At 46.6% G+C, this 17,485-nt stretch overlaps 1 protein-coding gene across 1 annotated transcript in view; it reads left to right on the top strand.

Annotated features, from left to right (window-relative positions):
* The first annotated feature begins 37 nt into the window (after window positions 1-37).
* DIPK1C (divergent protein kinase domain 1C) overlaps window positions 38-17,485 on the top strand; it is a 51,041-nt gene continuing 33,593 nt past the window's right edge. The window contains exons 1-2 of the mRNA XM_032595451.1: window positions 38-331; window positions 528-684. Coding sequence (XP_032451342.1) covers window positions 38-331; window positions 528-684 — 451 coding nt within the window. The remainder of the gene's footprint in view (window positions 332-527; window positions 685-17,485) is intronic.

Raw genomic sequence — 17,485 nt, forward strand, 5'->3', positions numbered from 1 at the left:
CGGGTCAGCACGAGGATGACCGTCCGGGACCCCACCCATGCCACGGGGGGCCGCCCGAGGACAGGACCACCCCCAGTTTGCACATGGGGAAACTGAAGCCGAGAGCAAGACTGAGCCGACCGCCTCACACCCGCCTGAAAGTCTGACCCTAAGGACCGCTGACCCCGGGCCCCGGCCGGCCAGCAACATCGACCTAAAGACTCCAGGGGAGAAAGAGAGCCTTGAGTTTTTTGGGGGCCTCGTCAGGAGGAAGTGGTTGGGCGGTCTTCTGCGCGTCTTGCCCGCCGCCCGCAGCGCGCCGGGTCCCCGCGAGGGCCTTCTTTTAACCGCGGTACCCTCTCTCCCCGTCCCTACTGGCCACGCTCACCAGGCGGTGGGCCAGGCCTCTCCAAGCCGGGGCTCCCGGCCACCACTCCCCCGGGGACCTCGGTCCCTGCTCCCACACGCCGAGGCGCGACCCATCCGCCCCCTCCAAGGACCGCCCGGCCCGGCCCGGCCCGGCCCGTCCAGACCGCTTACCCCCTCAGCTGCAGCAGCGCCGGTTCCGTACCACGTGCCCAGTCACGCCCCCGGCGCGGGACCGCCTCCCACCGCCCCGCCACCCCGCCCACCAATCACCGGCCTCTTCCGGAGTGCCGGCGTCGCCCCGCCCCTCCACCGTCCCTCCCACCAACCTCCGAGCTCGTGGGGGAGCTGGCGTCGCCCCGCCCCACGCCTCTCCACCCACCAATCACCGGGCTTGTTGGAGAACAGGCTTCGCCCCGCCCCTCCCCGCCTCCCAACTTGGGAGACCTGCGGGGAATTCCTGAGCTGTGACCCTGAGGGCTGCGGCCGTGCGGCCGACTCCCTGCCTGCTCCTTGCTAGGTCCCGCTGGGCTGGGGTCGGGTGCGTGGATGGTGAGGTTTCTGAGGCCCCGGGAGCGGCGTAACACCCCACGTTCAGGCTCGGGGCGGCGCGCCTGTGCCGAGTCACACGCGGTGCCGTTTGATGCCTCCGGGCCCTGGGTCCGCAGGGCCCCAGCGGCCCTGTTTCTGGGGGAGGGGGTGTATCAGTGTTTAAATCCAGTGATCACGGGACTGTGGACGCAGGAGGACCCACCCTTTTACTGTGCTTACCTTTGAAATACCGAGACCCTAGGTGGTGGTGATCGTCTCCGTGAGAGCGGTCCCACAAGAACTTGGCAAAGAGTCTACCCTCCCACATTTTGTCTGCTGTTTATAAAGTTTATTTATTCTGGGAGAGAGAGAGAGCAGGGCAGAGGGAGAGGGAGAGGGAGAGAGAATCCCAAGCAGAGCCCAACCCGGGACCTCGGCCCACTAACTACTTAGATCAAGACCTCAGCAGAAAGCAAGAGTTGGCTGCTGAACCCACTGAGCCACCCAGGTGCCCTTGTTTTTAATAGCAAGTTTAGTAGTTGCAAAAGATGTAAATACTTAAAAAAAAAATGACCTCCCCCTTAAATTTTCCATCTATATCCCCTCAGAGTGTTGTCAAATTGTAACTTCTTGTCGATTAAAGTTCGAAAAATGAGGGAAAATTAAATACTGAGAAGTCCCGATTCCACTTCCTCCCCCAATCCAGTCATACTGTACAAACAGCTTTTATCTGAAGAGGAAATTTTTTCCATATTCGGTAGTCTATTATTTATTTTTAACTATTTCTTTTTTCTTGAATCTTTGTGTTTTTTAAAAACATTTTTAATTGAAGTACAGTCTTGACATATAACGGATTCGTTTCAGGTGCACCAGTGATTCAACAGTTATAATCATTACGAAATGCTCAGTGTGTAATTACCATCTGTCATCATACAAAGTTATTACAATATTATTGACTCAGCTCTAGGTTACATCTCTATGACTCATTTTGTTTATAGGTCTGTGCCTCTTAATCCCCTTTACCTAATTTGTGCTCCCACAACTGCTACTCCGGTGTCTATATTTATGAGTCTGTTACTCTTTTGCTGTTGTTGTTGGCTCATTTGTCCACGTATAGGTGAAATTATAAGGTTTTTGTCTTTGCATAATACTCTATAGATCCATCCAGTTTGTTGTGAATGTCAAGATTTTATTCTTTTTTTTTTTTTTTTTTTTATGGCTGGGGAATATCCCATTGTGTATATATCTCACATTTTTTTCCATTCATCTATCAATGGACCCTTAGATTGCCTCCATATCTTGGCTATTGTAGATAATGCTCCAATAAACAAAGGGGTGCATATATATCTTCAAGTTAGTGTTTTTGTTTTCTTTGGGTAAATACCCAGAAGTGCAATTACTGGATTGTATGGCATGTCTATTTTTCATTTTTTGAGGAACCTCCATACTGTTTTCCAATTTGTACCAATTTACCAATGTCACCAATTTTTTAACCAAATTTTTTTTTTTTTTTTACCAATGTTACACCACTTTATATTCCCACCAATAGTGCATGCTGGGTTCCTTGTCCTCTGAATCCTTACCAACACTTATTATTTCTTATATTTTTTATATTAACCATCAAACTAACATTTTTACATTTGATAGTCTTTTATTGATGATCCTATTACACTTCTCTGCAAGAGAATATGTATAGAAATTTAAATTAATATTTACTTTTCTATAGCTAGAAATCTCTAAGTGTTAAAGTTTTTTTCTGGATTAAATTCTCATTACAATCATTATTCATATATGACTAATCGAAACCATGGAAATGTATTACAGTTCACCCTTGAACAATACAGGTGTTAGGGGTACTGATGCCCCCTGCAGTCAAAAACCCATTTAAAAGTTTTGACTCCCCAAATACTTAATTACTAATAGCCTACTGTTGACCAGATGCCTTACTGATAACATAAACAGTTGGTTAACATTTTGTATGTTATTTGTATTATATACTCTATATTCTGTAAAGTATATATATTCTATAAAGTAATCAAGAAGAAAGAAAATGTTAAGCAAATTATAAGGAAGAGAAAAAAATATACTTACAGAACTGTACTGTATTTATGTGAAAAAGTCCACATATGAGTGGCCCCATGTAGTTCAAACCCATGTTTTTCAAGGGTCAGCTGTATACATTTGACAAAGAATTTTTAGATATTAAAAGTAATTTATTAGAAATGTATCATTTAAGCATATCTATTTGGCTTTTTAAAAATTAGTTCAGGTGTCTATAAGTGAGATTATTGCTTGAATGAGACAGGGTTCAGTGAAAAATACAACAAAAAGGGGACTTAGAGTAGAATACATAAACACTAACATTAAGTTCATAAAGTTTTTATAGGTATGTGGTCATGATAAATAAAAGAAAAAAGAAGCTGTTGGTAAATGAGAGCCAGGAAGAGGTTTGAGTCCAAGTAAAAAGTGAACATTATTTATGTACCTACTAATCATTTGGCAAAGTTCATTGATGAAACTGTTTCTCTTACAAATCTGAATAAAATTCAGGAAAATACAGAATTTACTCTTGATATGGAATTCTTTTACTTGGAAATATAATGTTAATTGTCAGAAGGTGGACCTTCTATTTTCTTCCCCTTGAAATAATACAAATTATGTAGCCAACAGGCATCCTTGATGAAGGAGGCATTCTCCAATAATAATATATGGTGGTATTCCAAATGGCCCCTTTGTTTGGGACATTTGAGGCTTTTTGAGTTAAATGTACAGCACTTAGGGACACCTGCGTGGCCCAGTCGGTTAAGCATCGACTTCAGCTCAGGTCATGATCTCACAGCTTGTGAGTTCAAGCCCTGTGTCGGGCTCTGTGCTGGCAGCTCCGAGCCTGGAGCCTGCTTCTAATTTTGTGTCTTCCTCTCTCTCCGCCCCTCCCCTGCTCAGGGTCTTTCTCTCTCTTTCTCTCTCTCAAATATAAATAAACATTAACAAAATTTTAAAAATTAAACGTACAGCACTTAGAATGATGCCTGGCACTGAATGTCTTGGGGGTGTTCGGGCTGCTACAACTACCATAGACTAGGTGGCTTATAAATGACAGAGATTTATTTCTCACAGCTGGGGAGGCTGGAAGTCCAAGACCACGGTGCTGTCAGATTTGGGGACTGGTTGAGAGCCTGCTTCCTGGTTCTGTACAGAGAGCTGTCTTCTCGCCGTGCCCTCACACGGTAGCAGGGGTAAGGCAGCCTCGTGGGCTTATTTTACGATGGCACAAATCCCGTTCATGACCTAATCACCCTGGTGATTAGGTCTCAATATAGGAGCTCTGGGAGGACACAGTCTACGGCACTGTCTTAAAAGGAGCGCGGAAAGACGGGAAGCAGGACAGCAGGCAGCTCACGGCCGGAAAGTCCCGTCCTATCCGCCCTAAGAGAGAGGACATGTAGAATTTGAGCAGCTGGGGATTGGTGCCCTCAAAACTCTGAGGCCTCCTTGAAAAGTCCTCCTGTGACCCCAGGTGTCTCAGTCTGGGGACCACTACCTGGCTCGCTGTTAAGTAAATGAGCTGGTATTTGAACCCAGGGTGTGCACAGCTCGGGATGCCCAGCAGGTGGCCCTGCAATCCATTTGTTTTCGGGTGAAGGATGCTTTGCAGACCGCTTTGTAGCAAGGAATCTGATTTTAGCTCAAGGACCTAAGCAAATAAATTTTCTCTTCTTCTCTGCTGGATTTTTGGGGGAACAGGGACACCGTGAAACAAAAACAAGGAAAGAGGTATGTGGACGGTTGACCAGAGGTGGGGTACTTCCAAAAGATAAATGATGTGCCTTATCTGAGAATTTAGGGAATACGAGATTTGGAAAGTTACGATTGATTACAGACCCACTCATAAAAGCTTCAGATAATACTTTCAACTACTACAAGCTCCAGTTCCCGGCACGAGTCACGGCCTATTCTCCAGAATAGTTCTCCTCACTCCATTCTGTGGAACCAAGCTTAACTAAACACACAGCCGTGGGAGCACCCGTCACCCCGGAAAATGGAGATTTTCCTGGGCACAGAGGCCACTTGGGAGAAGGTAACTACATTAAGAGAGAACCTGCCATGCAGGACGGCATAAGGAAGAAAGTAGAATCCTAGGGGACCAGCAGGGAGCAGCTACAAATGACCCACACAGCTTCCCACTGCCTTAGCCCTAAGCAGCTGGTAAAGTCTAACCTCCCCCAGAACTGGCCTCCGAGAGTCTCTCTCCCGCCCTGCTTTCATTCCCTTGGCCTCAGCCAGTCTGTTTTTCCAGGCCTAAATGCTTGTATTCCCTGCAAGACACGTTCAGGATTAGTATGTCTGTCATGTACCACACCCCATTGTTTGTGACAAGAACCAGGGAGCCGGGGAGACGGAAAGGCTGAGAGCGAAGTGTTCGGTTTCTCTCATAATTCGGCTTCTGTCTCGCTGTCTCTGATCCCAGGGGGGCATACAATTAGTAGGGACTGGGACTCTAAGTAACCCCTGCCTGGGGTTAACAGTTCTGTAGTTCTGGCTTTTTGTCTTTTGCTGTTGTGTCTGGGCAACATGGACAGTGCGTTCTCTGTTTTACTGCAGGCATTCTTAGCCTTATTTATTTATTTATGTATTTATTTTACTAAAGAGGTGGTTAGGCAGCCATGTGTCTGCAAAGGGAGCCTTGTCAGCTTAATGCTAGATTTTCTTTTTTAATACTTGGTGTTTCAGAGATACATTTTGTTAACGTGTTAGAGTAGCACATAGACCTTTGCAATAGAACTCTTTTAGAAAGAACGTGGCTTAGAAAGAACGTGGGTGGCTTAGTCGGTTGAGCGGCCGACTTCGGCTCAGGTCATGATCTCGCAGTCTGTGAGTTCGAGCCCCGCGTCGGGCTCTGTGCTGACCGCTCAGAGCCTGGAGTCTGTTTCCGATTCTGTGTCTCCCTCTCTCTGACCCTCCCCCGTTCATGCTCTGTCTCTCTCTGTCTCAAAAATAAATAAACGTTAAAAAAATTAAAAAAAAAAAGAAAGAATGTTTTGGGAGTCGTGGTTGTGTCATACCAGCACGAAGCCGTAACTAAGCGCATTGGACTTGAGCTTCAGGTACTGACAAGTCCAGTACCTGGCACACAGTAGGCGCTCACTAAGAACTTGATGAGTGAAGAGACGAATGGATGGATAGAGCTATTCTTGCTTTCTTCTATTCTTTCCTCCCCTGCCTCGGGTTGCTGTCCAACAGGTGTAGTTTTCAGCTGTAGTGATTTGGAAGAAAAGTGAAAATGCTCTCCCTCCCCCTAGTCCTGCATCATCAAGCAAAATTGTATGTTTACTGGAAAGGCTGGAGCCTCAATCTCACAGTTGCTTACTCAACATCTGAGGCTGGACCTCTGAATAAATGCATAAAATTCTACATTTGCAAGTTACAAATGTTGGTAGGCAATCTAAGGCCATGGCAATTCCATCCGAGCCAAAAAAAACAAAAACAAAAACAAACCAAAAAAACAAGCTCCTCCCGTCCCTGCAAAATTTCAAACGAACAAAATTTTTGCCCTACACATGGTCCTTGGACAGAATGAGGGTTGGGGGAAGCCCCCTTATCAATTCCTTAACAGGTTTTAAGATGCTTTGGCCAGTTACCAACTGAGTGTGTGACAGCATTCACATAGCTCCAAATGGTTTTGTGTTTCCAGGTATCTTTGGATCAGATCTTTAGATTTAGTCGGAAACTGAATCGTGGTACCTTCCCTTTGGGTTACTTGCGTTAATTAAATATGGGGAAAATGCAGAAACTCTCATTAGAAAGGACTATTCCCCGAACTTGTGATGTTTAATCATCCACAGAGTAGGCCTCCATATGATCCTCAGAGCAAACACTGAACAGAAGTTCTTTGCCCTCTGTGTCCTGCTACCTTTCTGTTTCTTTTTTTCAACATGTATCATGTGCTATGAGAGTAGAGTGGGGATAGCAAAGAAGACAAGTATCTTCCGTCTACGGTTGTGATGGACCACCTTGTTTCTTACCAAAACGCTCAAAGACAACGGATGCCATGCATTTCTTGCCTGTTTTTGAAACAACAGCTATGACTCAGTTACAAAAAAAGGTAACTTTGACAGAATCTCCACTTTCTTTTTTATTGTGGTAAGAACACTTAACGTAAGCTCCACTCTCTTGACAAATTCAGTGCACTCTCCAGCCCTGTTAACCCTGGGTGGTATCGTACAACAGACCTGTAGAGCTCATTCACCTTGTGTGACGGAAACCCTGTACCCACTGGATGGCAGTTCCCTCGTCTCCTGTCCCCTCGCCCCTGGTAACCACCAGCCTCCCCTCTGTTTCTGGGAGTTCAACTATTTTAGACACCTCACGTAAGTGGAACTGGGCAGTACCTGTCCTTCTGCGACTGGTTTACGTCACTCGGCATAATGTCCTCAAGGTTCAGCCACGTTGTTGCAGATGGCAGGATTCCCTTGTTTAATGCTGAGTAATATCCCATTGTATGCATGTACCACATTGCATATCTACTATCTACTCCTCTGTCCACGGATGTTCAGGCTGTTTCATAGGATTCAGCAATCTGACTTCTGGGTATTTATCCAAAAGAATTGAAGTCAGAATCTTGAAAAGATACCTATGCTCCCATGTTTTATGGGACATTATTCACAATAGCAGTGATGTGGAAACAGTCCAAAAAGTATTTTAATTGCCTTTGTATTTTTAACTCCAGACTTCACAAAGTCCTTCATTCTCTGTACTTCAGAGAAAAACATTAACTTGTCCAAGAAAGAGAAACTGTAGCTGTATTTACTGTATTTACTGTAAGTAGGTAAGTCTGAAAAGGTGGAATGGGAGTCAAGGTCACAGAATGAGCCATCATCTGAAGGGAAATCTGAAGAATGTTTGGAGGTCTGTAAGATGGATCCTAGGCGGGGCCAGCCCACCCCCACGCCAGCCCAGAGGGGAGGTTTGACAGCCTGAGGCTCTCAGTCACATTATACCACAGTAGAAAGGTCTGGAATAAGGGACGAGGAGGACTGGTTATCAAGTGCACTGGCCGGGGTTCTGCTTACACGAACACCTTTACTACAACACTGACGTGGACAAAAATGATTAATTTTTCATTTTAGTCCTTGACATCTTTTCCACTCGACTAATGTGTGTGAATTTCCAAGTGCCGTGAGAATTTCAGACTGATCTCGGAGCTTGGCAATGAATAATGCTAACTGGGATTTGTCATCCTTTATAAGAGGACAGGTTGTCAGGACTCACCTCTGAGCTGGCGACGAGCCTTCAGGGTTTATCGCCTCTCTCGGCTGCAAGAACACCGCTATTCATCTCTCACCGATACTTAAAAGTGCCCAAGTATTTAAGGGTTATATTTAATAATTAATCAAGAAAAAACTTTTTAATGTTTAAGCCTGCTTCCCCGCCCCTCATCTTGTACTGCTTATTTAGAAAGGATCCAAATGCTGAGTTTAATTAAAAACATACAACACTTGTTGCGGCTTACTGCAGATTTAAAATAAAGGGTATAAAGCATAACAGAAACACGTGTGGTCACCAAAATTATACCCATTTACCGAAGAACTCTCACACGTTGCATTTAGTGGTCGATGATCTTTACGTCTCCGCCTGTTTCTAAGCCAGTACAGTTTCTTCTTATGATGTAAGGATGGCTAGGAGAGAAGGTTTTCAATTTTCGTTTCTGTGATCAGCAGACTCCCCTGGTACCTTTCCTTTTCTCGTTTGAGGAGGAAAGTGTATATTGGGGGACTTCAAAAATTCATCATTTGTTTACATTTCCCTGGCAGTTTGCAGCTATTTTCCTGGCTCGTCTTTTATGTGACAGAGAGAGAGGTGGGGGAAAGAAAACTATCCTGTTTCAGAATATAAACAGCGTTAAAACCCTTGGCTGAGCAAAGGAAAGCTGAGACCGCTGGGCGTTCCGGCACGCATCAAGAGCTCCGTGTGTTTTAGGTGATAGCAATCTGTCCACGGGCTGCAGGCTAGGCGAACCTGGAGGAAGACAAACACACCGAGCGCTTCTGCGCGTTGTGTGTTTGCTGCACAAAAGCTGTGAACACAGCCGAGAAACCTCGGTTTCTTCTCTGGTCGCAGCAACAAACCAAACGCGCAGAGAAATGCTCAGCTGTGCGATGGCATTCTCTGCACTCGGACATCCATCACCTCCTGGGGCCTCAGGTAGGGTTCTCAAGACGGTGGCTGGCTCGCAGCGTCCTTTGAGGTGTTCTAAGGTCAATCAGCGTGTCACTGCATCTGCGTCCGTTTGCTTTTAGGTCTCGCCTCCGATCGCGGAGCAAAGGCCACGTCAAAAAGCATGTGGCGCCAACTCTCAGGCTGGGGGTTTGACCTCTCTCAGTACCATGTGTATATGTGCACCCGGCCACTCTTGGCCTTGTTTTCAAATAATTTATTCACGCGTATATGAGTCTCCGGGGGCTGCTGTAACAAAGTGCCACAACCAGGTGGATCGCAAGCAGCAGGAGTGTATTGTCTCGAGGTCTGGAGGCCAGGAGACGGCAATCAAGGCATCGGCAGCGGGGACGTGACCCTTCTGAAGGTTCTAGGGGAGGATCCTTCCTGCCTCTTGCAGCGTCTGCTGGCTCCAGGTGTTCCTCGGCATTCCTTGGCCTGCCGCTGCGCCTCTCCAACTTGGGCCTGTGCCCCCACGTGCACCTCTGTGTGTCCCTTCCTCTCTCGTAAGGACACCGCCACCCACTCAGTACAAACTCCCCCTAATTAATTATGTCTGCAAAACCCCACTTCTAAATAAGGGCACGCCCCGCCCCGAGATTCCAGGTGGACAGGAATCTGGGGGGACACGACTCAACCGGGTAAACGTGTACCTCACAGCCACCTTCTGTGCGCACGGTACAGAAATCCATTCTCCAGCCCTCCCCCCACCCCCGGCCAAGGAAGCTGCTGCCGACTACACCTGATGGGTCCCTTCACCCTGGCACATCCATCCACTGAGTCAGCCAGACACCCGATGATCAGCGCCCAAGCGGTTTCCGGCATCTACTAGTACTTCCAGAGGAAGCGGAAGAAAAAGGAAGGAAATAGAAGAATGAGGTCGTGGGAGAAGACTCCTGACGGAGATGAGACACTGAGGAAGGAGAGCTCCAGCAAGTCCCTGGCTGTCGGGCTGGCTCCCAGGGGCTGAGCACCCGCTGCCTGAGAGCCAGAGTCAGCACCACCGGCCCACCCACGGCGTGTGGCGCGTCTTTGAGGCACAGGCATACAGGCGGCTTCGCCCGGATGGAGCTGCACGCTGCCCGATCGGAGGGGCACACAGCCCGCGGTTCCCATCCCCTGCGGCGTGCGAGTGCGAGTGCAGGGGGAGCTTTCTAGAACCCAGCGAAAGTAGCGCGTGCGAGTCCCTCCTCGAGGGTTTAAGGCCACCGTACCAGCTGTCCACACACAAGGACACGGGATGGACGCACATCCAGCGTGTGCCTAGCTGAGCGGCACCACCCGGAGCCCGCTGCTGATGGGAGCTTCCAGCCCAGTCGGAAGAAGTTCTTTACCGTGGAATTTACTGTTCAGGCCTCCTCTCCCACTTTTAAGTAAGTATCACTTTTGCACCTAATTTTGATTCGCTCATTTTGTGTCTGTCTTCTTAAGCAGAACCTCCAAATCCCAAAACCTTCAGGTCTGACAAACGGGAAGCCGCCTGGGCTAATGAAGGATGGTAAGACTGCCCAGAACACCAGGCAAAACGTTCACGCAGCCCTGGGCCCCGGCTGCTGCCTCAGGTCATTCCGTGAAGACATGGGGGCTTCATTCCAGAGGCTTCTGCTGTCTCCTTGTGATTTATATCATGCTGTCTAATTAAAAAAAATAAATAAATAAAATAAATATAATTATATATATATATATATATATATATATAGCTTTTCACCATAACTTAATTTTACAGAAAGAAATTGAAGCAGAACCATCCGTGCCAGCAATCCCATGTTCTTGCTGATCTTCGAGATCTACCTCAGCTCATGGAAAAATCCCCTGGGCCTTTGTGAAACCACGTCATCTCCCTGCAGGTCTCTCGTGGTTCTGGCAGAACCTGTCTGGGATACAGCCTGACCATCAAGATTCCTGAAGTTCCCAGGGCCCCTGTGTCAAGGGCCACTGATGTGACCCAAGTTCTTCCACGTGGTGTGCTTGTGTCATCGGGAGGAACTGTCATGGTGGGGGGATGGGCACCAGGGGGTTGTCCTTGCCACACTTCCTTCGGGCCATGTACGAGGTTCCTGCAGAGGGATCCAGGGAGGGCTCGGGGTGGGGTGGCTGAGGGTGGGGTCTGAGAACCTGGGGGGAGGGGGACAGGTGTGCTGCAGAGCAGGGTGGGGGGCCACTGTCCTGCCTGTACCTTAAGGCCAGCAGCACCTCGGCACCGAGCCACCAACATCAGCTCCCAGAGGGGACCTTGTCTTCATGATGCGTGTGAGTTTGCCAGGGAACTCTATGGGCAACAGGTATTGGATCTGAGGGGATGCGCTGCCTGCAGCGGACAGAGTGGGGCCCCCATCAGAAACACTGAAAAGTAACTGGGGGCACCGTGAGGTGGGCAAATTTACAGCATCGAGCAGACCGAGGGGATTGTGCCACAACAATAAATACGAAGAGGACGTGTGCCCTCGTTCTGTAATCCTGGTCTGCTAAGACCTGAGACACAGGGCAACATTAATGTGAACTTCTTTCGGCTGGGTAGATTAAAGAATTCCCTCAATACAACCAAACAACAAGTTTCCAATTAAAGCTTTTGTTGAACAGATGGGGTTCAATTGTTTTACGCTACCGGGAACGCCAAACAAAGTTTTACTCCGCTTTAAAACATTTGTTTCCTGTTGGGCGAACAGGGGTAAGATCAATGAAGCGTTGAGTTCAAACACGCAATCTGTTCATGGCTTATTTTGCAGGTTTTCAAACTGTAAACAGTTGTTGTCACTCACAATTCAAGTGTCGCTATTCACTGTGTTGTAAAAAGAAACGAAAAGGAATTGGAGGCTGGTTTCGTGGACGCGAGGAACTCATCCTTAAACCTGCCGGTGGCGGAGTTTCTGCTCAACACTCAAGTGCTCCAGGTTTCCCTCCATGGCTGCTGGAAATCCGTAGGACACAGCTGAACCCCCACCTGCACCCAGCACCCGCATGCCAGCAGTGTCCTACCTGCACGGTCCATTCTCTAACTGCTGGGGGTGCCTGGAGAATACTCCTACCTTCAGGCAAGTAAAACACGTGTGCATTAGCTTGCTGTCACTATTGTAACTCACAAAAACTTAGTGACTTTAAATAGCAGCTGTTCCCTCTCTTACAGGCCTTAGATCGGAAGTCTACAACAAAGGAGTCAGCAGGGTGGTTCCTTCCAGGCACTCTGGGGAGAATGCACATCCTTGCCTTTTCCAGCTTCTGGAGGCCCCCTGTGCTCCTTGGCTCGTGGACCCTTCTTCCCTTTCCAAGAACCTTCCCTTAATCACGCCTGCAAAGTCCCCTTTGCTGTAAAGGGTGATAGACCACAGGCTTCAGGGATTAGGAAGTGGATGCATTTTTGTTGTTGTTGGGCGGTGTCATTATTCAGCTTCCCACATGTGTGATGTTCATCTCCTGGGAAATGAACAAACTCCGATCGAAAACCCATCTGGAAAAGTCCAACCTCGCAGTGTCTTGGACCAACACTTGGGGGTCTGTGCTCCTGCACAGTGAGTTTTGGCTTAGCCACGGGCTTCTTTTTCACTTTGCTCACACCAATAAAAACACTCAGCCTTTCTTTTCCGTCCTCCTTTTGTTGGTAACTGTCTTGTTTCACATGTGTGACTGGATGTTAAATGCGACTCTTCCTATGGTCTTCAAAGTTGTGACGGAAAGCTCAAAGACAAGAACAATACAATAGGTCCAGACATTCTGACACCCCGGTGCGGGGGCTCCACCAGCCAAGCAGAACTTGGTGCAGGAGGTGTCCAAAGTGGTCCTGACAAGATTAGCCCTTCTCCCTGTCACCTCCAGGCCACCGGCAAAGCCAAGACTGTTCAGAAAGATTGAAGAGGGAGTTGATGAAAAGCTCTTTCGAGTAAGCTGTTGGGGTGCTGGATATCGGTGCTTCCCAATGGGAGCTTGGCAACCTTGAGCCACTTGAAAAGTTTGTCATGAGTCTAATGACCTCAGCTGAATCACCACAGCACTGGCTGCTAGAGCAGACCTAGAGGAAGTGGCTGGGATGGGAACGGTCTGCTTCCAAAGTTTCCTGTGGGCCAGACGTGGGCCCTGCAGCAGGGAACCAGCCTGGATCATCTTGAGAATCTACCCAAGAGAACCATCTGGAGAAGGGGATCCCGGAACAAGGGCAGAGGATAAAGCGTAAGCAGTCAGAGGAAGCGTCAGCCAACCAAGTAAATTGTAGGTGAGAGACGCTAGCCCTAAGAACATTATCTCTGAAGAGCTCACAAAAACTTCTCTTGATTACAGAAATCAGCATTTGAGATATGCCATACCTCTAGGACCCCAACGTCAAATCACAACCATCCTCAAGTAAGACCTTTCCCTCCTGAGGCTGCCATATGCATGTGAAAGTCACCCTGTGGACTTTTGCAGTGCACCACCTGTGGCACTTTCCCATCCTCTGTAACACAACCATAAGGACTTGAAACACCAGCTAGCAGGTGGAGGGTTTCTGGTTCCTGCTAATATGAGACTGAGCGTGGGCTTTTGGCTTTCTTACCATAAACAAACCTTGGGCTATAGAAAGAAAGCTATACAAATCAAAACGACAGCACGTAGGCAACTGCAATTCCCCTGGGAGACTGGTGTCCCAAGTGGGTTGGAGCAGGGTGAGAGTGGCTGTAGCTGAAACAGAGGGTGACTGGTGTTGGCTGGGGGAGAACAAGTGAGTGGAAACGCTATGGAAGCTCTGCTTCTGCCCCAGCCATTGCCTTGGGATCCTCACTGCCTAAGACCGATGATGTAGACATCCATAGGAGTCAAATCAGGGCAGGACCAAGCCCATGCCGAGCGGGGACTCAGTGCATCTGCTCATTTGCTCGACAAATAGTTACCAGGTGTCCTCCGTGTGCCAAGCACTAATCTGGACACTGGACACAGCATTGACAAAACAGAAAATGCCTCATGCACCCAGGAGTGGAAGCAGCAACTTGGACACTGGATACAGCATTGACAAAACAGAAAATGCCTCATGCAGCCAGGAGTGGAAGCAGCAAGTGCAAAGGTCCTTAGGTGGGGGTGAATCCAGAGAATGGCAGGAGGCCAGAGGGACTACCATGGAGCATATAAGGGAAAGAGAATGAAGAGATGGGGTCAGAGATGTAATTAAGGCAGATCATGTGAAATATGGTAAGGCTTTGGTTTTTAACGTAAGCAAGCTGGAAAGCCATTGAGGATCTTGAGAAAAGAAATATCTGTTCTCGAGAATGAACTGCAGGAGGGCAAGGGAGAGGCTGGGTGAACAGATTGTGGCAGGTAGAGCTATGGATGGACCTGGTGGTGGCAGTAGGACGATGCTAAGTGAGCGAATCTTGGATAGATGTTGAGGTACAGCCAACAGGATTTGATGATGGATGAGATTTGGGGGTAAGAGAAAGACATAAGTCAAGGATGACACCAAGGAATTTAGCCTGAGCAGTGGCAAGAATGAAGTTGCTATTAACTGAGTTTAAGAGATCTGCAGAAGGAATAGTTAGGGAATATTAGGAGCTCAGTTTCTCTTAACTGACAGGTTAAGAGCGAGATGCCTATTAGTTATCCTTCTGGACACAGATAAACAGATGAGGAGTTCAGGTCTAGTCACCAGCACATAGATCATATTGAAAGCCACAAGAATGGATGATATCACCGGGGAGTAAGTGTAGATAGAACCAGGAAGTCCAAGGACTGAGGTGAATGAACTAACCACTCTAGTCAAAAGACAGAGATTTGCAGAATGGTTAATGTAAATATCATCCAACTATATGCTGTCCAGTAGAGACACACTTTAGAGTCAAAGACATAAATAGGTTGGAAGTGAAAGAACTGAAAAAGATATGCAAACAATAGCCAAATGAGAGATGGAGTGGGTGTACCAATATTAGATAAAATAGACTTTAAATTGTTACTAGAGACAAAGAAGGGCATGTTTTAATAATAACAAGTAAATGATCGGGGGGCACCTGGGTGACTCAGTCAGTTGAGCGTCTGACTTCCACTGAGGGCATGATCTCACAGTTCATGAGTTCGAACCCTACATCAGGCTTGCGGCTATCAGCCTGCCAGCACAGAGCCTGGTTCAGATCCTCTGTCCCCCTCTCTCTGCCCCTCTCTCGCTTGTACTCTCCCACAAACTTATTTTTTTTTTTTTTGAAAAAAGAAGTAAATGATCAGGAAGATGTTGCTACTATAATAAGAATATGTGTACCTAACAATAGAGCCCCCAAATACATGAAGCAAAAACTCACAGAATTGAAGGGAAAAACAGACAATTCAATAGTAATTATTGAAGGCTTAAATACTTCACTTTTGGGGCGCCTGGTTGGCTCAGTCGGTTGAGCGTCCGACTTCGGCTCAGGTCATGATCTCACACTCCATGAGTTCGAGCCCTGCGTCAGGCTCTGTGCTGACAGCTCAGAGCCTGGAGCCTGCTTCAGATTCTGTGTCTCCCTCTCTTTCTCTGCCTCTCCCCTGCTCATGCTCTGTCTCTCTCTGTCTCAAAAATAAATAAAAACATAAAAAAAATTTTTAAATAAATAAATACTTTACTTTCAATAATAGATGAACAACTAGATGATCAATAAAGAAATATAAGACTTGAACATCACCGAAAACAACTACACTGAACAGACATGTATAGATCTCTCCCTCCAATGACAGCAGAAAATGTATCCTTCTCAATTACATGTGGAACTCTCTCCAGGATATAACCCTCCAAGGATATAACATGTTACACATAAAACAAGACAGTACATTTAAAAGTACTGAAATCATACAAAGTATGTTCTCTGACCACAGCAGAATGAAATAAGAAGAAATCAATAAGTAAAGATAATTTGGGAAAATCACAAATCTGTGGACATTAAACAAAAAACTCCTTAGTAATCAGTTGGCCAAAGAAGAAATCATGAGTTAGAAAATACACTGAGGGGTGCCTGGGTGGCTTAGTTGGTTAAGCATCCGACTTCGGCTCAGGTTATGATCTCATGGCTTGTGAGTTCGAGCCCCGCGTCGGGCTCTGTGTTGACAGCTCAGAGCCTGGAGCCTCTTCAGATTCTGTGTCTTTTTCTCTCTCTCTGCCCCTCCCTGCTCACACTCTGTCTCTCAAAAATAAATAAACATTAAGAAAATAAATAAAGAAAATACACTGAGATGAACTAAAACAAAAACACAATATGTCAAAACTTATGAGATGCAGGGGGTCTGGGTGGCTCAGTCGGTTAAGCGTCCGACTTCAGCTCAGGTCATGATCTCATGGTCCGTGAGTTCCAGCCCTGCGTCGGGCTCTTTGCTGACAGCTCAGAGCCTGGAGCTGCTTCGGATTCTGTCTCCCTCTCTCTCTGTCCCTCCCTCTCTCATGCTCTGTCTCTCTCTGTCTCAAAAATAAATAAACATTAAAAAAATTTAAAAAAAAACTTTTGAGATGCCACTAAAGCAGTAGCTGTAGAGAAATTAATAGCTATAAATTCCCATATTAAAAAGAAGAAAGACCTCAAATCCATAACCTGATCTTCCACCTTAAGAGATAAGAAAAAGAAATCCAAAGCAAGTAGAAGAAAGGAAATAATAGACAGTAAAACATTAAATAAATAATTGAATAACAATAGAGAAAATTAACAAAGCCAAAAATAGCTTCTTTGGAAAGATTAGTAAAAATCAACAGATCTTAAGCCAGACTGACCAAGATAAAAAGGGAGTTGATACAAATTATTAAAATCAAGAATAAAGGAGAGGTCACCACTAACAACTCTCCAGAAATAAACAGGATGATAAGGGAATACTATGAACAAGCGTATGCCGAAAAAATAGACAAACTGTATTAAATTTTTTTTTTCAACGTTTATTTATTTTTGGGGCAGAGAGAGACAGCATGAACGGGGGAGGGGCAGAGAGAGAGGGAGACACAGAATCGGAAACAGGCTCCAGGCTCTGAGCCATCAGCCCAGAGCCTGACGCGGGGCTCGAACTCACGGACCGCGAGATCGTGACCTGGCTGAAGTCGGACGCTTAACCGACTGCGCCACCCAGGCGCCCCTAGACAAACTGTATTAAATGGATAAATTCCTAGGTAGATAGAGACCACTGAGAAGGATCTGAATATACCAATAACAAGTAAAGAAATTTCATTAGTAATCTGAAAACTTCCACAAAGAAAATCCCAGGCCCAGTTAGCTTCACTGACGAACTCACCATACATTAAAAGAAAAGCTAACACCTTCCTTCATGGCTCTTCCAAAAAACAGAAGAACGGGAGATACTCCAAATATTGTTCTATGAAGTCAGTATTATTCTGATACCAAAACCAGACACAGATCACAAGAAAACTATAGACCAATATGCCTGCTGGTACATTAACACAAAAATGCTCAAAAGAACAGCCAATGAAATCTAGCAA

Source organism: Lynx canadensis, chromosome D3, assembly GCF_007474595.2.
Source record: "Lynx canadensis isolate LIC74 chromosome D3, mLynCan4.pri.v2, whole genome shotgun sequence".
Lineage (NCBI taxonomy): Eukaryota > Metazoa > Chordata > Mammalia > Carnivora > Felidae > Lynx > Lynx canadensis.